This window comes from Salmo salar, chromosome ssa14 (assembly GCF_905237065.1).
Source record: "Salmo salar chromosome ssa14, Ssal_v3.1, whole genome shotgun sequence".
NCBI classification, from domain to species: Eukaryota; Metazoa; Chordata; class Actinopteri; order Salmoniformes; family Salmonidae; genus Salmo; species Salmo salar.
In genome coordinates this window covers 58139920-58163429 of record NC_059455.1, presented here as the reverse complement: position 1 = coordinate 58163429, position 23510 = coordinate 58139920, and the positions used below count along the sequence as shown (strand labels likewise).

The window sequence follows — 23510 nt, the reverse complement described above, 5'->3', positions numbered from 1 at the left end:
GATTATAACGCCAATTCTGATGCAACCATTAATTCATACATTGTTGTGCCCCTGGCCTGAAAGCATTGAAGTTCAATATGTAGCTAAATGTAAAAGGCTAATGTTAACTAGCTAACGTTGCCCATGAAAGGAATATTAGATGGCGCCGGAGGAGATGGCTGCCGTTTTACGGGCTCCTAACCAATTGGGCTAGTGTTTTTTCGCGTTGCTGTAACTTATTTTGTATATAATGTTTCCGCCACCATCTCTTATGACGGCAAATAGCTTCTGGATATCAGGACAGCGATTACTCACATCGTACTGAACAAAGATGTTTTCTTTATCGAGTCAGACACAGAGGATTTACTTCAGACACCAGACAAGGCCCAAATCTCCATCATGAAGAAGAGACAGATATCGGGGACATAAGTCGGGGTGCCTTGTAAGGATTCGACGGCGAGTGGGTAATCCGCATCTACCATCAGTCTTAGTAGCCAATGTGCAATCACAAACTGGATGAACTTCGATCAAGACTATCCTACCAATGGGACATTATTAAAAAAACGAATATCTTGTGTTTCACGAGTCGTGCCTGAACGACGACATGGATAGCAAACAGCTGGCTGGGTTTTCTGTGCGTCGGCAAGATAGAACAGCTGCCTCCAGTAAGACATGGGGGTAGCGGTGTATTTGTCAATAACAGCTGGTGCACAAAATCTAATATTAAGGAAGACTCAAGGTTTTGCTCGCCTGAGGTAGAGCATCTCATGATAGGCTGTAGACCACACTATTTACCAAGAGAGCTTTCATCTATATTTTTCGTAGCTGTCTATTTACCACCACAAACCGATGCTGGCACTAAGACCGCACTAAACGAGCTGTATAAGGCCATAAGCAAACAAGAAAATGCTCATCCAGGTGGGGCTCCTAGTGGCCGGGGACTGTAATGCAAGGAAACTTAAATCTGTTTTCTTTCATTTCTACCAGCATGTCACAGGTGCAACCAGAGGGGAGAGAAGAAAAAAGTACTCTAGACCAGCTTTACTCTAAACCCAGAGACGTGTACAAGGCTCTCCCTCGCCCTCCATTTGGCAAATCTGACCATAATTCTATCCTCCTGATTCCAAGCAAAAATTAAAGCAGTTCGACCGTGATCTTGCAGAGTTGCACCACCTCAAGAATTGCATTTGGCGAAAAGCTCGCCACACGCATTCTCAGGCTGACTGGCTCTCATTCAGGGAAATAAGTGCACTCAGGCTATCCAGAAGGTCAAAGTTAGTTACTTTAAGGAGCAGTTCTCTCTCTGTGGGTCTAACCCCAAGAAGTTCTGGAAAACGGTTAAAGACCTGGAGAAAAAAACCCTCCTCCTCACAGCTGCCCATGTCCCTTAAAGTTGATGTGGTTGTTATTGACAAGAAGCACATGGCTGAGCTTTTTAAATCCCCACTTCATTAAGTCAGGATTCCTATTTGACTCAGCCACGCCTCCTTGCTATGTCTATAGTATTCTCTCTGGTAGGCAATCTGGCTTCCGCTCAGGTTATGGATGTGTCACTGCAACCTTAAAGGTCCTCAATGATGTCAGCATTGCCCTTGATTCTAAGCAATGTTGTGCTGCTATTTTTATTGACTTGGCCAAAGCTTTTGATACGGTAGACCATTCCATTCGTGTGGGCCGGCTAAGGAGTATTGGTGTCTCTGAGGAGTCTTTGGCCTGGTTTGTTAACTACCTCTCTCAGAGTGCAGTGTATAAAGTCAGAACATCTGCTGTCTCAGCCACTTCCTGTCACCAAGGGTGTACCTTAGGCTCGATCCTAGGACCCACACACTTATCAATTTATGTCAACATAGCTCAAGCAGTTGGAAGCCCTCTCATCCATTTATATGCAGATGATACAGTCTTATACTCAGCTGGCCCCTCCTCAGATGTTGTGTTAAATGCTCTACAACAAAGCTTTCATAGTGTCCAACAAGCTTTCTCTGCCATTTACCTTTTGTTTTGGAGGTGTTCAGAACATGGTTGTGGTTTGGTAAGAAGAATGCCATTCCTCCCACAGGTGTTATTACAAGTACTTGGGACTATGGCTAGACGGTACACTGTTCTTCTCTCAGCACATATCAAAGCTGCAGGCTAAAGTTAAATCTAGACTTGCTTTCCTCTAAAGTAATCGCTCCTCTTTCACCCCAGCTGCCAAATTAGCCCTGATTCAGATGACCATCCTACACATGCTAGATTACGGAGATGTAATTTATAGATTGGAAGGTAAGGGTGCTCTCGAGCAGCTAGATGGACATTAACATTCGGCCATCAGATTTGCCATCAATGCTCCTTATAGGACACATCAGTGCACTCTATACTCCTCTGTAAACTGGTCATCTCTGTATACCTGTTGCAAGACCCACTGTTTGTTGCTTATTTATAAAACCCTCTTAGGCCTCACTCTCCCCCTATCTGAGATATCTACTGCAGCCCTCATCCTACACACACACACACACACACACACACACACACACACACACACACACACACACACACACACACACACACACACACACACACACACACACACACACACACACACACACACACACACACACACACCACCCGTTCTGCCAGTCACATTCTGTTAAAGGTCCCCAAAGCACACACATCCCTGGGTCGCTCCTCTTTTCAGTTCGCTGCAGCTAGCGACTGGAACGAGCTGCAACAAACACTCAAACTGGACAGTTTTATCTCAATCTCTTCATTAAAGACTCAATCATGGACACTCTTACTGAAAGTTGTGGCTGTTTTGCGTGATCTATTGTTGTCTCTACCTTCTTGCCCTCTGTGCTGTTGTCTGTGCCCAATAATGTTTGTACCATGTTTTGTGCTGCTGCCATGTTGTGCTGCTACCATGCTGCTGTTGTCATCTTAGGTCTCTCGTCGTGATGTGCGTTTTGTCCTATATTTTTATTTCATGTATTTTTAATCCCAGCCCCCGTCCCCGCAGGAGGTCATTTGCCTTTTGGTAGGCTGTCATTGTAAATAAGAATTTGTTCTTAAAGAATTAGTTCTTAACTGACTTGCCTAGTTAAAAGTTAAAGTTAAAATAAACCAGAGAGATACTCAATATATATATTTGTAACAATGACAACAATACTGAATGAACACTTATTTTAACTTAATACAAAAATAAAATCAATTTAGTCTCAAATAAATAATGAAACAGGTACAATTTGGTTTAAATAATGCAAAAACGCAGTGTTGGAGAAGAAAGTGAAAGTGCAATATGTGCCATGTAAAAAAAGCTAACGTTTAAGTTCCTTGCTCAGAACATGAGAACATATGAAAGCCGGTGGTCCCTTTGAACATGAGTGAGTCTTCAATATTCCCAGTTAAGAAGTTTTAGGTTGTAGTTATTATAGGACTATTTATCTCTATACCATTTGTATTTCATATACCTTTGACTATTGGATATTCTTATAGGCACTATAGTATTGCCAGCCTAATCTCGGAAGTGACACAATATCCCCGAGTTAATATTGCCTGCTAACATGCATTTATTTTAACTAAATATGTAGGTTTAAAAAATATATACTTGTGTTTTGATTTTAAGAAAGGCATTGATGTTTATGGTTAGGTACATTGGTGCAACAATTGTGCAATTTTTCACGAATGCCCTTTTGTTAAATCATCACCCATTTGGCGAAGTAGGCTGTGATTCAATGATAAATTAACAGGCACCGCATTGATTATATGACACGCAGGACAAGCTTGTTAAACTAGTAATATCAAACATGTGTAGTTAACTAGTGATTGTGAAGATTGATTGTTTTTTTTTATATAAGTTTAATGCTAGCTAGCAACTTACCTTTGCTCCTTGCGTGCAGCAAGGAGCGTAACAGGTGGTCAGCCTGCCACGCAGTCTCCTCGTGGATTGCAATGTAATCGGCATCCAAAAATGCCGATTACCGATTGTTATGAAAACTTGAAATCGGCCCTTATATATATATATATTTATTTTATTAAATCGGAAAACCTCTATTTAGGAGTACACTACATCAGTCACTGGCTGTGTATCGATGACGTCGTCCCCACAGTGACATTGCATACATACCTAGGGATGCACGAATATCAGTGAGAATATCAGAATCAGCTGATATTAGCCAAAAATGACATCAGGCATGTCTAGTTTAACCTGTTATGGCTAGGGGGCAGTATTTTCACGGCTGGATAAAAAACGTACCCGATTTAATCTGATTATTACTCCTGCCCAGAAACTAGAATATGCATATAATTATTAGCTTTGGATAGAAAACACTCCAAAGTTTCTAAAACTGTTTGAATAGTGTCTGAGTATAACAGAACTCATTTGGCAGGCCAAAACCTGAGAAGATTCTGTACAGGAAGTACCCTGTCTGACCATTTCTTGGCCTTCTTTCCCATCTCTATCCATTACAAAGGATCTCTGCTCTTACGTGACACTTCCTACGGCTCCAATGGGCTCTCAGAAGGCGGCAAAAAGCTGAATGACGTAATTCAAAGCCCTGGCTGAAACACATTAGCGCTTTTGTCAAGTGGCCGATCAGGGGACAGTGGGCTTAGGCGCGTGCACTGGCCGCCCCCGTCTGTCTGTTTTTCCCTCGATTTCCCGAAACGCAGATTCCCGGTCGGAATATTATCGCTTTTTTACGAGAAAAATTGCATAAAAATTGATTTTAAACAGCGGTTGACATGCTTCGAAGTACGGTAATGAAATATTTAGAAATCTTTTGTCACGAAATGCGCGCGACCCTTATTTACCATTCGGATAGTGTCTGGAACGCACGAACAAAACGCCGCTATTTGGATATAACGATGGATTATTTTGGACCAAACCAACATTTGTTATTGAAGTAGCAGTCCTGGGAGTGCATTCTGACGAAGAACAGGAAAGGTAATCAAACTTTTCTAATAGTAAATCTGATTTTGGTGAGTGCTAAACTTGGTCGGTGTCTAAATAGCTAGCCCTGTGATGCCGGGCTATCTACTGAGAATATTGTAAAATGTGCTTTCACCGAAAAGCTATTTTAAAATCGGACATATCGAGTGCATAGAGTTCTGTATCTATAATTCTTAAAATAATTGTTATGTTTTTTGTGAACGTTTATCGTGAGTAATTTAGTAAATTCACCGGAGGTTTGCGGGGGGTATGCTAGTTCTGAACGTCACATGCTAATGTAAAAAAGCTGGTTTTTGATATAAATATGAACTTGATTGAACAAAACATGCATGCATTGTATAACATAATGTCCTAGGGTTGTCATCTGATGAAGATCATCAAAGGTTAGTGCTGCATTTAGCTGTGGTTTTGTTTTTTGTGACATTATATGCTAGCTTGAAAAATGGGTAGTCTGATTATTTCTGGCTGGGTACTCTGCTGACATAATCTAATGTTTTGCTTTCGCTGTAAAGCCTTTTTGAAATCGGACAGTGTGGTTAGATTAACGAGAGTCTTGTCTTTAAAATGCTGTAAAATAGTCATATGTTTGAAAAAAGGAAGTTTTAGCATTTTAGAGGAATTTGTATTTCGCGCCACGCCCATCATTGGATATTGGAGCAGGTGTTCCGCTAGCGGAACGTCTAGATGTAAGAGGTTAACGTCGATGTGCAAAACAGATGTCAAAGCTGACGTGCATACCTATAACATAGGTAGATGACGTCACACAAAATACTGCGCTACACGTGTAACACAGCATTCCTAACCTAGCCCACAAGGTCTACAGTGTGGATCTATTTTGACGTTTCAAAGGAAGATAAAAGGCCTTATGCAACATTTGTGCTGCTATTATTTCCCGAGGGGAGAAAGTGATATCTTTCAATACCACAAACCTAATTACTCATTTGAAAGTGCATCACCCCCAGACGTTTAGCGACTACTTAGAACAAAAGCAGAAAAAAACTAAGCGCACACTTCCAACAACTAAACAAGTTCAAGTCGAGCAGTCATTTGAAAGAGATAGAAAATTTAAGCGAGACAACTCAAAAGGCGAAATCCATTAACGCCAAGATAATGGAATTCATTGCCCTTGACAATCAACCGTTCTCTGTTGTGGATGATGTTGGCTTTCGCTGACTGGTCGAGCCCCAATACACACTACCAAGTAGGTGCTATTTTTCAGATGTTGCCCTACCGGAGTTAGTTTTAGTGTTTCGCGCATATCCATGAGCTACTTGATATGGGCGTCACTGCTATTAGCTTCACGACTGACATTTGGATCAGCGACATCAGTCCCATGAGCATGCTGAGTCTGACAGCACAGTTGGTCGACGAGGATTTCGTACTGAGGAAAGCCATATTGCATGCTCAAGAATGTGCTGGTTCTCATACCGCTGCTGCCATTTCAATGGCATTTGAGAAAATGTTTGAAACTTGGAAAATCCTCAAGAACAAAGTACACTGTGCTACGTGATAATGCACGTAACATGACAAAGGCTTTGGAAGAATCCGGAGTCGCCAGTTTGCCATCCATGGCACACACGCTGCAACTGGCTGTGAACGAAGGCGTTTTGGCCCAACGCAGCATATCTGACATGGTGGCAACAGGTAGGAAGATAGTGGGTCAGTTTAAACACTCACAGCTAGCATACAGCCGCCTGCAAGCAGTACAGGTGCAGCTTGGAGTGAAGACGAAAAGGCTTAAGCAAGACGTTTCCACCAGATGGAACAGCACTTTTTACATGATGGAACAAAAATGAGTGCTTGAAAACATGAACACAACTGACTCGAGAAATAAGCTCATCAACTGCTTCTGCAGCAGACGTGTCATGGCATTGAAACGCCTGCTCAACAAAACTGCAAACCGTGGGGTTAAAACTTGCAAAAGTACTCTACTAGAGGCTGTGAACAAGCAATTAGGTGGCATTCTCTCTGAGCTTCTTTACTGTGTTGGGGACCGCTACTTTGATGCAGACAAGAAACTGGGTTTACGTGAAATGTTAGACACAGCTGGACAAGATAAACAGACATCGTGACAGTGCGCACCGAAGAAGAGGACCCACGACAAAAGAGGTCACAGACGGCCAGGGCTGAAACTTCACTGATGTAGTCCTGGTTGAGAATGAAATGACTGAACAACGAAACAGCACAGCAAGTAAGTGAAATAAATAGGTTTTGTAATGGGGACATACACTACTTTTAAAAAGTGTGGGGGTCACTTAGAAATGTCCTTGTTTTTGAAACAAAAGCAAAAAATTGTCCATCAAATTGATCAGAAATACAGTGTAGACATGTTGTTAATGTTGTAAATGACTATTGTAGCTGGAAACCGCAGATGTTTTATGAAAAATCTACATAGACGTACAGCGGCCCATTATCAGCAACCATCACTCCTGTGTTCGAATGACATGTTACGTTAGCTAATCCAAGTCTATCATTTTAAAAAGGCTAAGTGATCATTAGAAACCCCTTTTGCAATTATGTTAGCACAGCTGAAAACTGTTATTCTGATTAAAGAAGCAATAAAACGGGCCTTCTTTAGACTTGTTGAGTATCTGGAGCATAAGCATTTGTGGGTTCGATTACAGGCTCAAAATGGCCAGAAACAAAGCACTTTCTTCTGAAACTCGTCAGTCTATTCTTGTTCTGAGAAATTAAGGCTATTCCATGCGAGAAATTGCCAAGAAACTGAAGATCTCGTACAACGCTGTGTACTACTCCCTTCACAGAACAGCGCAAACTGGCTCTAACCAGAATATAAGGAGGAGTGGGAGGCACTGGTGCACAACTGAGCAAGAGGACAAGTACATTAGAGTGTCTAGTTTGAGAAACAGACTCCTCACAAGTTCTCAACAGGCAGCTTCATTAAATAATACCCGCAAAACACCAGTCTCAACTTCAACAGTGAAGAGGCGACTCCGGGATGCTGGCCTTCTTCCTGTTGTATTCGGGCATGTGACAAATACAATTTGAGTTGGATTTGAAGTTAGGCTTGCGAGCAAGCAGTTTAACCAGGTAGCCTAGGACAACAAAAAATAAAAGCGTGTACTGTATGACAGTGATTTTACCCACGCACTGCTACGGCTTGTTATAAAGACAAAATGACACATTTGTTCACAAAAAAATATATATATATTGTTTTCACATATTATTTAACACGGTAAATCATAGGAATTAGTGGTTTGGGTGGAACGCCTCACAATCACATCCATCTCAACAAGATTTCCGTAAACTTTCTCTGGGGTGTGGAACTTTTTACGTTTCATCATCAGTAGGCTATTTACTTCCGAAACCATGTAAGCTCAAACGAAGGACATCCAAAACGTTCGTTTTTGACGACTTGTTGTTTCCAGCCGGTGCTATTGTGCATGGTTGTGTTTCAAACCATGACCTCCATGTATTGCCGTATTCCTAAAACGTCTTCACCGCGAGATCAGACAAGAGGAACCTACACCTATTCGGGCAAACTCGAGTTGATAGGAGTTCCTGTCGTCATCCTGAATAGTTTGTGAAAACGTTAATATATAAAAATGCAACCCAAGCCAATCGAGTTGGACCACATATCTGATTTCACTTATTCATTTAGCTTACATCCGCTTTGCTCCGCTTGAGGATGGGTGAATATAGGCATCTTCCGTGACCACTAGCTATCCAAGGTTGAGTGAATCTTTAACTACTAACAAGGCGAAGTGAGAACATGGCCCGTTTTGAAAGGTCAATTGCAAAACTGAAACAAAACCTGTATCACATCTAGTTAAATATAACGGTGGGCAATTTACCTTCTGATCTTTCACACAGGTAGGCCTGTTCACCGCGGTGTGAAAAGTCCTACCGCCTCTGGAATATTGAAGAGTTCTGTACGTCCCCTGTAGAATAATCACTTGTGCTCTAATACCGAAGACGCCACCTGAGAGAATCCAATATGTTGATGAAAATGGTCTGCAGTCTGCTTTGAATAATATTATCCGGCCTCTCGATCTCCACAGATTCTCTGCATTTTCGAGGGAAATGTAATACTTCCCCTTGTAGCACTTACTCCCTTCTGAAAGACTTACTTTTCGTTGGGATGAGGGCCCGCTTATAACACAACCAGTAATTTTACTTTTCCATTTGCTCAGAGCAATATGATAGATGTTTGCCGGGAATAGGCGTCGGTTATCCGGGTTTCTTAGTTGGCCAAACCGAATGGAAGTAGAAGATGGTAGAGTGGGAGGGGATCTAACTGTTAAGTGACGTTTTACGCCGTGTGAAAAGGCTTGGACGTGTTGGAATCAATGTGTATAAACCCTGTATAAACCCTGGATGACTGTTTTGAAGCTACCCGCAGCCATCTTGGTACACCTCCATTGTAAATTTTTTTTATTTTGGAAGCTTTAGAAATGCATTTATTAATGTCTACATTCGTTTTTCACACGTTCATTTTATTACAGACACCTTAATGCATACGTTTACATTATATGTGAGCTAAATATAAAAATAAAAATGAAGATTTAAAAAAACAAAATACTTAAAGGGCCAATCAGCAGTTGAAACAAGAACAAATTGCCTCCCTGCCACTCTGTTTAAGTAAAAAGCTGAGGGATGCGGCTGGAGAAATCTAATCATTCTGAAATTCATAGACAGAGCTATGGATGCAAGGTCTGACCACATATGATGTTACTGTCCCCACTGAAACATTAAATTGAAATACTGTAGAATTCCATTAATTCCTATATATAGAGAACTGCTCCTACTGGGGAGAGGCAATATTGCCGACCTGTGGCTTCAAAGCCTATCAACGGCCAATACATAGCGTTTCAGGGTTATATACATCCCAACCCTGGATGCTGATGCTATGTATTGGCCATTGAGAGCTTTGAAGCCACCGGTTAGCCATATTGGCACTCCCCAATATGAGCAGTCATTCACAGGAATGAATGGAATTCTACAGTATTTCAATTAAATGTTTCAAGGTCATAATTACATGTATTTAAGTACTTGCGTTGTAGTGGGGACAGTACATTTTTTTATTGAACCTTTATTTAACTAGGCAAGTCAATTAAGAACAAATTCTTATTTACAATGACAGCCTACCAAGAGGCAAAAGGCCTCCTGCGGGGACAGGGGATGGGATTAAAAATGAAAATGTAGGACAAAACACACATCATGACAAGAGATACACCACAACACTACATAAAGAGAGACCTAAGACAACACAACATGGCAGCAACACATGTCAACACAGAATGGTAGCAACACAACATGGCAGCAGCACAACATGGTAGAAGCATTAACATGGTACAAACATTGTTAGGCACAGACAACCACGAAGGGTAAAAAGGTAGAGACAATAATACATCAGAATATATCACATTAGTAATCATTTTTTAAAAAAGATTAAGGAAACATTTTTCATATTTTTTCCTTTCTTTTTTTGCTATGCTCACATAATATAATTTCAAAGTATGCATTAAGGTGTCTGTAATATAATACATGTGGCAAAACGAATGTAGACATCAATACATTCCTTTCTGTAGCTTCCAAAATATGTTTTAGAATATTGGGGGAGTGCCAAGATGGAGGCACGCCAAGATGGAGGCACAACGGCTTCAACACAGTGCCCCCAAATAGTCATCTGGTGTTTATATAAATTATTGGTTGGGATGCATCTGCCAAGTCCTAGTTCAGTGAGTGATGGTGGTTGAAATAGTCCCAGTTCACTGAACTGTGTTAATGTTATCTGCAGACCTGCTGAGAATCTATGGGGCTGACCTGAAAGAAATCACTATGGAACAAATTGTTGGGGTTAGAGCTAAAATTAATCACATTTTTAAACAAAATTATTAAATAAACTGTAGCCTATTATCTAGGCTGCATTAGGAGTGAAAAAGTTAGTTAGATCCCTGTAGGCCTACTATGTACAGGGTTTTAGCTTAGGATGGGTTATGGATAGGGGGAAAATGTTCACCTTTACTTGACGATACTTCCTTATTTCTCAATAAGGAAGTATCTTATAAACGTCTTTTTGCAGTTGCAGGGAAATTCCGATAACAAGGAAATATACTACATTGTACTGACTGAGAAATGCCTCCTGCATGTGTGTAGATCTTGTTTGTGTTGTTTGGGTCACACTGTGTGACTAGCTGTCATCTTCTCCTACACGTGACCGTGTTGCTTAGAAACGACTAGTTCCAGCAAAGATTTTGGGAAATGCAAGATGTCTTGCAGCTAAGATGGCGAGGAACCTCCTCACACAGTGCAAAAAGTTTATTTAATATTTTATTTAATATTGTTTTTTGGAGTTCCACCTGGAACTAGAAACAAATGTTTATAAGACATCGGTGCCTTCCAAATCAAGAAGGAAGTATTGCCAGGTAATGGTTGGTTGAAAATAAGTTTACCATGCTTACATTATACCGGCAGATCGACCTCTAGTACAAACTACACTGAACAAAAATATAAACGCAACATGTAAAGTGTTGGTACCATGTTTCATGAGTTGAAATAAAAGATCTCCGAAATGTTTCCATATGCACAAAAAACGTAATTCTGAAAAATGTTGTGCACAAATTTGTTTCCACCCGTTAGTGAGCATTTCTCCTTTTCCAATATAATCCATCCACCTGGCAGCATGATCATTACACAGGTGCACCTTGTACTGGGGACAATAAAAGGCCCTCTAAAATATGCAGCTTTGTCACACAACACAATGTCACAGATGTCTCAAGTTTTGAGGGAGTGTGCAATTGGCATGCTGACTGCAGGAATGTCCACCAGAGCTGTTGCCAGTTAATTGAATGTTCATTTCTCTACCATAAGCCGCCTCCAATGTAATTTGAGAGAATTTGGCAATACGTCCAACCGGCCTCACAACCGCAGACCGTGTGTATGGCGTTGTGTTGGGGAGCGGTTTTCTGATGTCAACGTTGTGAGCAGAGTGCCCCATGGTGGCGGTGGGGTTATGATATGGGCAGACATAAGCTACAGACAATGAACACAATTGCATTTTATTGATGGCAATTTGAATGAACAAAAATACTGCGACAAGATCCCATTGTGAGGCCCATTTTTTTTTAAAGGTATCTGTGACCAACAGATGCATATCTGTATTCCCAGTCATGTGAAATCCATAGATTAGGGCCTAATGAATTTATATAAAATGACTGATTTCCTCATATGAACTGTAACTCAGTATGATAATTGAAATTGTTGCGTTTATATTTTTGTTCAGTATAGTTTAGCTATACCCCTGGAGGTTCAATATGGATAGGCTAGGTCTAGGGCAATGGGAATCTCAGTGTTGTATACCCTCCTCATTACAATAATCCTTAAATTGTGTCTTGCGTCGTTCCACCTCCAAAAAGCACAAAAAATAGGATTTCGACACCCACAATCTCTGATTGTTCTGGAATCGTTTCTGTTGTTAGAAACATATAAGATTAGCATTCCTGCAGCATTATTTTATTGAAATATAATTTGATCTCTGAAAAACTAAGGTAATTGATTGCATCTAAATTGGCCATTTTAATTTATAGGATTCATAGAATATTCAATAAATATAGTGTCTAACATCCGATTTGGACCAAACTTTTTTTCTAACAATAAGAAAGACATGTGGAATCCATAGGAATGGTCAAAAGCCCCCAACGCCCCCCCCCCCCACGCCAATCCCAGGTCAACAACAAGTATATAGTATCAGTTCTCTGTGTCTGACAAGTAGTATGGAGCTTCAGTTCTAAAGTATTGCTTCTTCATCCTGTGTAATGTATCCCCAAAGAATTGGGTGATGTTTTTCTTTTTTCCTGTTCAGAGAAATTAGTCATTGAAGTTTATGTCCCATCCTACATCCCGATGTTACCAGGTGCTGTTCCTGCTATTAGGTAAAAAAAACATTTGCGGAATCCCCCCTCCCCTCGATGTTAAAGGAATAGTTCACACAAATTACAAAATTCAATTGGTTTCCTTAGTAAGCACGGCTTCAAATGCTAACTTTTTATCATTTGTGGCACAAATCTAATGCAAGTCAATGGTGTCTACAGTGCCTTCCGAAAGTATTCATACTTATTCCACATTTTGTTGTTACAAAGTGGTAGTAAAATTGATTTAATTGTGATGTTTTGTCAACAATCTACACAAAATACTCTGTCAAAGTGGAAGAAAAATTCTAACGTTTGTAAATAATTCATGAAAAATGAAACACTACATATATCATGATTAGATGAGTGTTCAACCCCCTGAGTTAGAATCATGTTAGAATCACCTTCGTCAGCGATTACAGCTGTAAGTCTAAGAGCTTTCCACACCTGGATTGTGCAACATCCATTATTCTTTTTGAAATTCTTCAAGCTCTGTCAAATTGGTTAAGTCAAAACTGTAACTCAGCCACTTAGAAACATTCACTGTCTTCTTGGTATGCAACTCCGTTGTCGATTTGGACTTGTGTTTTAGGTTATTGTCCTACTGAAAGGTGAATTCATCTCCCAGTGTCTGGTGGAAAGCAGACGTAACCAGGTTTTCCTCCAGGATTTTCCATTGTGTTTCTTTTTTATCCTGAAAACCTCCACAGTCCTGACAGGAGATTATAAGCATTTCCATAATATGATGCAGCCACCACTATGCTAGCAAATATCGAGAGTGGTACTCAGTAATGTGTTGTATTTGCCCCAAACATAACACTTAGTACTCAGGACAAAAAGTTAATGGTTGTAAACAGGATGCATGTTTTGGAATATTTTTATTCTGTACAGGCTTCCTTTTCACTCTGTCAATTAGGTTAGTATTGTGGAGTAACTACAATGTTGTTGATCCATCCTCAGTTTTCTCCTATTACAGCCATTAAACTCTGACCGTTTCAAAGTCACCATCGGCCTCATGGTGAAATTCCTGAGCGATTTCCTTCCACTCCGGCAACGAAGTTAGGAAGGACCCCTGTATCTTTGTAGTGACTGGGTGTGTTGATACACTATCCAAAGTGTAATTAATAACTTCACCATGCTCAAAGGGATATTCAATGTGTTTTTTTTAACCATCTACCAATACAGTAGGTGCCGTTATTTGTGAGGCATTGGAAAATCTTCTTGGTTTTTGAGGTTGAATCTGTACTTGAAATTGACAGCTCGATGGAGGGCCCTTACAGATAATTGTATGTGTGGTATACAGAGACGAGGTAGTCATTAAAAAAAATCATGTTAAACACTATTATTACACAAAGACTGAGTCCATGCAGTTTATTATGTGACTTGTTAAGCACATTTTTACTCCTGAACTTATTTAGGCTTGCCATAATAAAGGGCTTAAATACTTATTGACTCATAACATTTCAGCTCCATTTTTAATTAGTAAAAATTTCAAAAAACATCATTCCACTTTGACATTATGGGGTATTATGTGTAGGCCAGTGAACAATTTTTTATTTTTTTTTCACTTTAATCATTTTTAAATTCAGGCTATAACAAAATGTGGAAAAGTAAAGAGGTGAATTTCTGAAGGCACTGTATATTAGCTCTTTCACGCTTCATGTTCAAAACATCCTAAAAGTATCTAGAGTGCCTTCGGAATGTATTCAGACCCCTTGACTTTTTTCCCCCACATTTTCTTATAATACAGCCTTATTCTAAAATGTATTACTTTTTTTTTTTATCCTCAGCAATCTACACACAATACCCCATCATGACAAAGCAAAAAAAAATAGAACATTTTGCACATTTATAATAAAAAAATACAACAGAAATACCTTATATTTACGTAAGTATTCAGACCCTTTGCTATGAGACTCGAAATTGAGCTCAGGTGCATCTTGTTTGCAATGATTATCCTTGAGATGTTTCTACAACTTGGAGTCCACCTGTGGTAAATTGTATTGATTGGAAAGGCACACCCCCCTGTCTTTTGGTCCCACAGTTGACAGTGCATGTCAGAGCAAAAACCAAGCCATGAGGTCAAAGGAATTGTCTGTAGAGCACCGAGACAGGATTGTGTCGAGGCACAGATCTGGGGAAGGCTACCAAAACATTTCTGCAGCATTGAAGATCCCCAAGAACAGTGGCCTCCATCATTCTTAAACCGAAGAAGTTGGTAACCACCAAGACTCTTCCTAGAGCTGGCCGCCCAGCCAAACTGAGCAATCGGGGGAGAAAGGCCTTGGTCAGGGAGGTGACCAAGAACCCGATGGTCACTCTGACAGAGCTCCAGAGTTCCTCTGTGGAAATGGGCGGATCTTCCAGAAAGACAACCATCTTTGTAACAGTCTACCAATCAGGCCTTTATGGTAGAGTGGCCAGACGGAAGCCACACCTCAGTAAAAGGCACATGACAGCCCGCTTGGAGTTTGCCAAAAGGCACCTAAAGACTCTCAGACCATGAGAAACAAGATTCTTTGGTTTGATGAAATCAAAATTTAACTCTTTGGCCTGAATGCCAAGAGTCACATATGGAAGAAACCTGACACCATCCCTACGGTAAAGCATGGTGGTAGCAGCTTCATGCTGTGGGAATGTTTTTCAGTGGTAGGGACTGGGAGACAAATCAGGATTGAGGGAAAGATGAACAGAGCAAAGTACAAAGAGAGATCCTTGATGAAAACCTGCTCCAGATTGCTCAGGACCTCAGACTGGGGCGAAGGTTCACTTTCCAACAGGACAACAACCCTACGCACACAGCCAAGACAAGGAGTGGCTTTGGGAACATGTCTCTGAATGTCCTTGAGTGGCCCAGCCAGAGCCCGGACTTAAACCCGATTGAACATCTCTGGAGAGACCTGAAAATAGCTATGCAGTGATGCTCCCCATCCAACCTGACAGAGCATGAGAGGATCTGCAGAGAAGAATGGGAGAAACTCCCCAAATACAGACGTGCCAAGCTTGTAGAAAATGTGATGCTGTAGTCGCTGCCAAAGGTGCTTCAACAAAGTACTGAGTAAAGGGTCCGAATACTTCTGTAAATGTAATGTCATATTTTCAAATTTTTATAAATTAGCACTATTTCTAAAAACCTGTTTTTGCTTTGTCATTGTGATATCGTGTGTAGATTGTTCCCCCCCCCCCCCCAAATTCAATTTAATCAATTTTAGATTAAGACTGTAACATAACAAAATGTGGAAAAAGTCAAGGTGTCTGAATACTTTCTGAAGGCAGTGTAAAAATGGATTGTGATACTCAATGTTACTTATAGATGATTTGGATATGAAATGCTAATATAGGTACCATTGACTAAAAAGTAAGCATCTGAAACCAAAGCATGGGTAGCTAGCTGTCTTTCCTTGTTCATAGACTGTTTACAGGGTAAGGAAACCAGTGTCATTTCGTAATTTGAGTGAACTATCCCTATAACTTTGAGCTTTAAATAAATTACATTATAGCAGGAACAGCACTATCTAGTGGTAACATCAGGATGAAGGATGGGTCATAAACCTAACAACTTTAATGACTTTCTCTGAACAGGTAAAAAAAATATATATAAAAACAAGAATAAATGTGGGGTTGATTGGTTATGCTTTCATATGACAAGCAGGCTTCAAATATTTACTAACAGTGTAGTTTCCTACAGTAGAGTGAAAGCCAGAAAAAAAATATTTGGGGGTATGTATTTAAAAACCCACTGCTCTCTGTTGCACATCAATGCATATCCACATACGCACACATCCTTTTCTAAATTTTACTTTATTTTTCTTAAAGACATGTTTTAAAACAGCAATTGTAGGGAATAAATAATTAAACAATGATTTTTTGATAATTACATTTATGTAATTAAACATTCTACAATAAGTTTATCCATAGTCTTGTAGACCACAGGATTCTTCTATGTTCAAAAAAAAAAAAAAAAAAAATCCCCATTAACAAATAAATTAAAAGTAAAAAATGTAGATACAAAAATTCCACCCAATTACCCTCCCTCCCACCATTATGCCAATACCAGTAGTAGTGGTTATAATAACACATTTTCATTATTTGACTCATTTAAAACAAAGATATGTACAGTGAGAAGAAGTTGATTTTCTTCCTGTTTAATTACCCCTTCTTTCATTTACTTTTAAATAATAAACTAAATCTACATACCAATTCGACCAATGGAAATCATACAGAATATTTTTTTTTTTCCCCCGACAAGGTTACCATCCCACTTCTTCAACCCCATACATTGCCCTTCCCCCTTACTTTATGGACCACAAACCACACTATACAGTAAAACCCTGTTCATTAGAATAAGTGATATGCTTTTTCATGTAGACCTTGTAGCTGACAATACAGTATGTACATAATATGACTGAATCCAGCTGTGGAATGGTATGTGTACTCAACCACCCACCACACGTTTGTTATTTTGTTGTTACAGATTGTGTTATTGTTGCAGATACATATATTTATCATATTTTTTGGAGAAGTGTTGTTGCTCCTGTGCTATACGGTTGGCGAAACAACCAAAAGGCTGGAACGTCCCAAGCAGTTTCTTGATAGAACTCTTATATCTTCCCTGGGAAAGAGAGAGACAGAAAGAGAGGATGAATACAAAACAATACAAATATTAAAATAGTTTAAGTGAGCACATATATGGAGTATGTTGACACTCTTTGGAAGTATGGGGAAAAACATCTGCAAACACAGTTACAGATATCACATGGATGTCCTCATTGATAACTATACAAGCACGCCTAGTGTCCATGCAACTCATACAGTGACAACCATACTGCTGCTTTGGTGTGCATTTCATACTTCAATATTTTTTGTATTGTTTTGGCAGGCAAATAAATTTCAAACATGCACAATAGGAATTCTGGGCGATATTGTTTTTGTATCTCTTCTTAATACTCTAGTCTAATGTTACATCGCATTGACCAAACAACTGAGTCAAAGGAGATTCAAAAATTCTTCTTAAATCATTTTCAGAGATAAGACAATGTTTTTTTGAAGCCGTTATATCGAAGGTTGCACATGAGACCGCAGCCTATGGCTTTAAGTTTGATTGGAAAATCAAAGTAACCCAGAATTCCTACAGAGGAATGCTGTTCCTCAGACAGCAGCACGTGTGACGTGTCACAATGACAACCATACAGTTTTACCCAAAACCCTCACATGAACGGTATCTCACTTGGAACACACAAAACCACACACACTACTTGATTTATTAATACACACAAGTACTTCATGTGGATCCGTACACGTACACAGCATCATTATGTCACTAACTTGTACTGTAGGTAGGCAACACACTTATTTTCACAATCAGTCATACCAAAAACAAACAAAGTTCAGGCACTAAGTCACTTGGATTCAATTACGACTGCACAAAAACCCTGCACTCACCAAAACTAAAACAACGACCAACTAAACATGGGGGATATGTAAGAATGATAATCATGACAAACAACAAAAAGGAAACCAATCAAAAACAAAATCCAAAGAAAATATTTAGATACATGTTTGATTTACGGTGAATGCTTAATATTGCTCTGTGCAATGAAATAGTTATATTACAAAAAAATATAATAGCCTGTCATGATAATCAATTGCTTACAAAATCTGAGGTACAGTGACAGTAATTTATCAGTGTTTGCAAGGATTAAAAACAGTACAAAATAATAGAGGAAACTCACAACGCACCAAACACAATTCATGGTCGCCACAGCAACTCGCCATGCAGTTGAGCATGGTGAATAAAGGCAACGGCCAAAAATAAAATAGCTAATGGCAACCATCACAGGCAATATCGCCACAGCAACCAACACAGGCCAATTAACTTACAACGCTGTGAGAGGAAGGGGTTTTTAGCGGTTGCTAGGCAACCATAGCGACGTAGTCTCCACGATATATGTATGGACAGGACAGTCTTGAGTGTGGTATGATGTTTTTTTTTCAGGAAAATGACATATGACACAGCACAAAAACAATAAATAAAAAGTAAAAAATAAATTAATGACGTATAATAGTTATTGTCTTCAACCTAATCATACAACACTTGTTAATTGAAACATTTGTCTGGACTATATAAAATCTGCTTTTGAATAATGAAACATGTCAATCCATTTGTCATGGCAGTGGTATGGCCGTATCTCAACAAACCAAGTAGTCCTATGATTTTGTCTAAATGTAATGTTTTAAACAATTACTGCTTTTACTAGACTGTCACCTTACTCATGTGTGGATCTTGTTCACTTATTTTATTCCAGTTGATAAGTCATTATTTTAATACTGAGCTTCCACAAAATGTTAACAAATCATCCCATAACCTACCTTTCACAGTTTTTCACTGCCTGTCAGTCCCCCTGACCCTCCATCTCAGCCCTCATTCTCATCCCCCCTTGCTCACCTTCTCATCTTCCTTGCTCATTTAGTAGGGTCGGTTGGCATCCTTGGGCCTCTTGAGCTGCACCTTGAGCCTCTTCATGCCAATCTGGAAACCATTCATGGCCTGAATTGCCGTCTGAGCACTGGACGGGTTGTCAAAACTCACAAAACCTGAAGAGAAGCAAACAGAAGCAAAACCTTACGGCCAATTCTGTGAAAGTATTCAACTACGAGAAGGGAGTAGAATCCTTCCCAGCACTTCCTCCTCATCATAATTTACTATGTTCTCAATGTGGCACACTATTCCCTATGGGCCCTGGTGCCTACGGTATGGGGTGCCATTTGGGACGCAACCGTTGTCATCATCACTCACCAAAGCACTTGCTCTGATTGGTGGCACGGTCAACAAAGACCTTTGCTGAGATGACGTGGCCGAAGGGGATGAACATTTGTAGCATCTCAGAGTCAGTGAACTCCTGAGGCAGGTGATAGATGAAGATGTTACAGCCCTCAGGCCCTGAGAAGAAGAACAACAATACAGTGGAAGGTTAGACCATCAAGGCTCCCTGAGGGGTTCTAACGTGACTTGAGATGACCAGGATGAGGTAGTGATTGAGGCAGTCTAACCTCTGCGGGAAATCAACATTGAAAATAGTCAAGAGAGAGAATGCATAGAAGGGAGGACAAGTAGGTAGAAATCACCTTCTCGTTGCTGCAGTTGCTGAGGCTGCTGGTGTTGCTGTGCAACCATTGTGTGTTGGTGTGGGAATGGCTGCCCCACCATTCCATAGGCAGAAGGGTAGGTTGCTGTGGGTGTGTTTGCATAAGTAAACATTAAGGACTGTTGAGAGGGCATTTCAAACCTAAAATTCCCTCCAGGAAATTTTAAGGACTCAAATGGACTCACAACTGTCCCACCTGTGTAGTGTTGCATCCCTGCGTATGCTTGTTGAAGAGGATCCAACACTGGAGTTTGAGCTGAGAGAGAAAAAATCAGAGAAAAATAGCCCGATTTATCAACTGCTATACAAACATGCTTTTTGGCGGATGCTTACATGCTCTAAATGGCATTTGGTGCCGTGCAACAGCTTACATTCTTAGTAAACAAACAACATGCTAGATAAGGTTAATTTGCTTACATTTTCATAATGATACTCTGATGGAAGGAAAGTCAGAGTAAGTGAGATACCTTGGTAAGAATGAACTCCATTGGTGTACAGGGTTTCAGACGCTGACTGTCCATTGGGTGGAGCTGGGACTGGAGGGTAGCTGAGTGGTGGAGGCAGAGCAGGCACCGGTGTGGCTGCCATGGTGGGCGGAGTGCTGGTACCTGCACAGGATGACCATTCAGGGGACAGGCAGACATGGTTAAACAAAACACAGTAACAAATGCAATAAAATGGAATCAAAAGCAGACAAAAATGGGGCCAAGACTTTAGAAAAACGAAATATATATACAAAGAGAAACTGAGCCGAGCAGAGAATCCTGTGGGAGGGGATGAAGTGGCAGAGGATGGCAGCTTGTTATTAAGTACCTGAGGAGGTAGTGAGTGATGCGATGGGCGTGGCAATGAGGCTGCTCGGGTTGAGGGCAGCCAACTGCTGCATGGTGATGGTGGACACAGGAGACAAGTACGCCGACTGCGCCACCAGAGCCTGCTGCTGCACCAGCTACAAAGAAGAAAAAGCGAGGGCGTCTCATTCACTGTCAGGAACACATCCCAAATGGCACCCTATTCCCTAGAGTAGTGCACTACTTATGACCCATATAAGAAATAGGGTGCCATTTGGGGCGTAGCCATTCACTACCAGTGTGTTGGCTTGAGTATTACAATCTCTGCAAAATGCTTGGGGTTCAGTACTACTAGTACTCACTGCCTGCGTGTAGGCATTGTAAGCCCCGAGGTGTAAGGTCATGGGACTGATGACCCCCAGCTGGGACGCCACCTGCTGCATGCGCCTTATCCCTCGCTCCTTCTCAGAGTCGGCGAACTTCACCACCAGGCTGGAAGAGGCACCCTGCAGGGAGAAAGGGGGATATTACACAATGAAAATTACACACGTCACTGTACCAAATTACCTACGTCACTGTAAGACAAGGACTGAGGAGCATACATTTTCTCCACTCCTATAAACTACAGTAGGCTATGCCTGGATTGTCTGTAGTGAAAATTACCCACATCACTGTACCAAACTACCTATATCACTGTAAAGTGAGGACTGATGAGGGCACTCCTATAAACTACAGTAGGCTGTTTGCATAGGAGGTCAGACAGAAGGAGCGTTTAACTGTTGATGAGTCTCTATGTCTAAATGACTGCTTTGGAGAGTGTTTGTGTGAGTGACTGACTGACTGACCGGTAGAGTGCGGCTCCCATGCAGAGTGCTGATGGCTGCCGCAGCCTCTGCGTTGTTCTGGTACTTCACAAAGGCACAGCCTACAAAACATGACACATCGTCAAACCCTGGCCTCCCCTCGCGTGACACGACACATCGCAGGCTACGGCCTACAAAATGCATCTCACAATCGGCACTTCATCAGTTATAGCCACGTCATTAACCGTGGTCCACAAAACACTCATTGCGTCAATCAATCATAACCCATAAACTGCGTTGCGCATCATTACCTATGATCTATAAAACATATTGTATCATCAGTCATGCCTCATACAACAAACACAGAAAATCAAGTATCTATGTAATGCCACGAGTTTAGATGTGACCGATTCCTGACCTTAATGGTAATATTAGTGCTGTTGATGTGGTGGCGTCGACGTAAGGCTAAATGCTGTAGCGGTCAGTGTTGCAGTAATGGTGTTAGCTACCTTTGCTAGTGCCGTCAGGGCCGCGGAGCACAGTGCACTCTTCAATGTTCCCAAACGCCTCAAACATCTTCCTCACGTCCGCATCAGACTGCTGCTTCCCCAGCATGCCCACAAACAGCTTCCTGTCTTCTAAGGGGAAGATGAGGTGAGGGGCCAAGATAGGAACGCAGAGAAAGGAATTTGGACAGAGAGTGATGGGGGGGGAGAGCAGAGAGAGTGGTTGGTTGAGGGCAAGAATAAGGCAGAGGCAAAGGGCATGGATTATAATTGAATGATTTCATTGTTTACATTGCTTTATAAACCCAATGTGTGTTAATCGATCAGCTAAATTGTTCGGCGTTCATGTAGGATGTTACAACATACAGTATGTTGACGTCTGTGACTATTGTGCCATAACCCTGCTATATACAGAAAAGGCCACCAGAGTGCAGTATCAAGGAAACCTGCTGCACAAAGAGCATGATCTGGCTGTGACTGGAATGCTCCTTCGTCATCCACTGTTCTCTATGCTCGGTGACATAACGAAATACGCAGTTGGTTGAAATCCTCATTATAATGACTTACTGTAGTCAGGCACTTAAAAATGCTACTACTTTAATATTGTTTAGAAGCAGGAGTTGCTTAGAAGCAGTGACGAGTGGCTATTTTTGTTGAAGCTGGGCTGAAGCTGTTTCAGGGTTTTGTCTTGAAACATTGTAGTTGGTTTGAGACAGAGTGTCGTTTCAAAAAAGGTAATATGTTAGACAGGTGTTTGAGAGGTGTTGTTTGAACAGGTGTTGCTATGGACGGATGTCTCTTACCTCCCCTGCCCTCGCTGTCTGCTGGCTTCACTTGAATGGGCCGGTTCATCTGAAATAGAAAGCCCACATTACATGGTCAGTAAGTAAGTTGCTCTTATCCCAAGGCACATCCATAATTAAGCAGATGCTTTTTTTAGTTGCATATGTACTGTACATACATGCATATGCATATGTAAGTAGAACACGAAAAGAGCTGGAATGTGAGCTGGCCACTCCCTGGGCTTCTGATGAAGTCCCGCCCTGCCTCGACCCAATCACCCTCCTGGTTTACTGCTCTCCTTTCCCTCTCCTCTCATTCCGTGTCAATTATATTCCCTCCCAGAGTCTGTCAGTGATACTGTTCAAGATCTCATTCACTTTTCTTGTCCCCCTCCCTCTCGCTCTCAAACGCCCTTATCTAATCCTGTCCTCTATCGTTTCTTCTCTCCCTATCAGGCACAAAAAAAAACAGGAAAAGCACACACCCACGCGGGATTGGGCAAGTGATAAGATTAAGAATGCTCGCCGGCTAATCTGGATGACCAAAGCATGCTGGATTAGAATGGTGAAAGATTCTGAGCAGAGAGAAGGGGGAAGGAGCTGTAGAGGAATGGATAGAGTCAGACCAGAATGAGGAGAGCGCAACCAAAACAAAGAAAGAAACAGACAACCTTTCACACGTCATCAAAACACAATCCACAAAAATGAC

The 23510-nt window shown here is 41.0% G+C and overlaps 2 protein-coding genes across 9 annotated transcripts in view; both read right to left on the bottom strand.

Moving 5' to 3' along the window:
* The window catches only part of cers2a (ceramide synthase 2a), a 45266-nt gene extending 36098 nt beyond the window's left edge, over nt 1-9168 (bottom strand). Inside the window, exon 1 of one of the 2 annotated variants that reach the window (XM_014142064.2) lies at nt 8995-9168. The gene's annotated coding sequence lies outside the window, so the exon portion shown is untranslated. Of the gene's footprint in view, nt 1-8718 lie in introns of both variants that reach the window. The other variant, XM_014142063.2, reaches the window with a different exon arrangement.
* A 7388-nt stretch (nt 9169-16556) lies between these two features.
* The window catches only part of celf3a (cugbp, Elav-like family member 3a), a 28469-nt gene continuing 21515 nt past the window's right edge, over nt 16557-23510 (bottom strand). For 4 of the 7 annotated variants that reach the window (XM_045694614.1, XM_045694617.1, XM_045694615.1 and 1 more), the window contains 10 exons: nt 22823-22871; nt 22023-22151; nt 21556-21635; nt 21073-21216; nt 20733-20868; nt 20387-20527; nt 19900-20175; nt 19571-19714; nt 19220-19368; nt 16557-17386 (listed from right to left, as the gene is read on the bottom strand). In XM_045694614.1, coding sequence (XP_045550570.1) covers nt 19241-19368; nt 19571-19714; nt 19900-20175; nt 20387-20527; nt 20733-20868; nt 21073-21216; nt 21556-21635; nt 22023-22151; nt 22823-22871 — 1227 coding nt within the window. In that variant the 3' untranslated portion in view covers nt 16557-17386; nt 19220-19240. The remainder of the gene's footprint in view (nt 17387-19219; nt 19369-19570; nt 19715-19899; nt 20176-20386; nt 20528-20732; nt 20869-21072; nt 21217-21555; nt 21636-22022; nt 22152-22822; nt 22872-23510) is intronic. The other 3 variants (XM_014142068.2, XM_014142067.2, XM_014142066.2) reach the window with 3 other exon arrangements.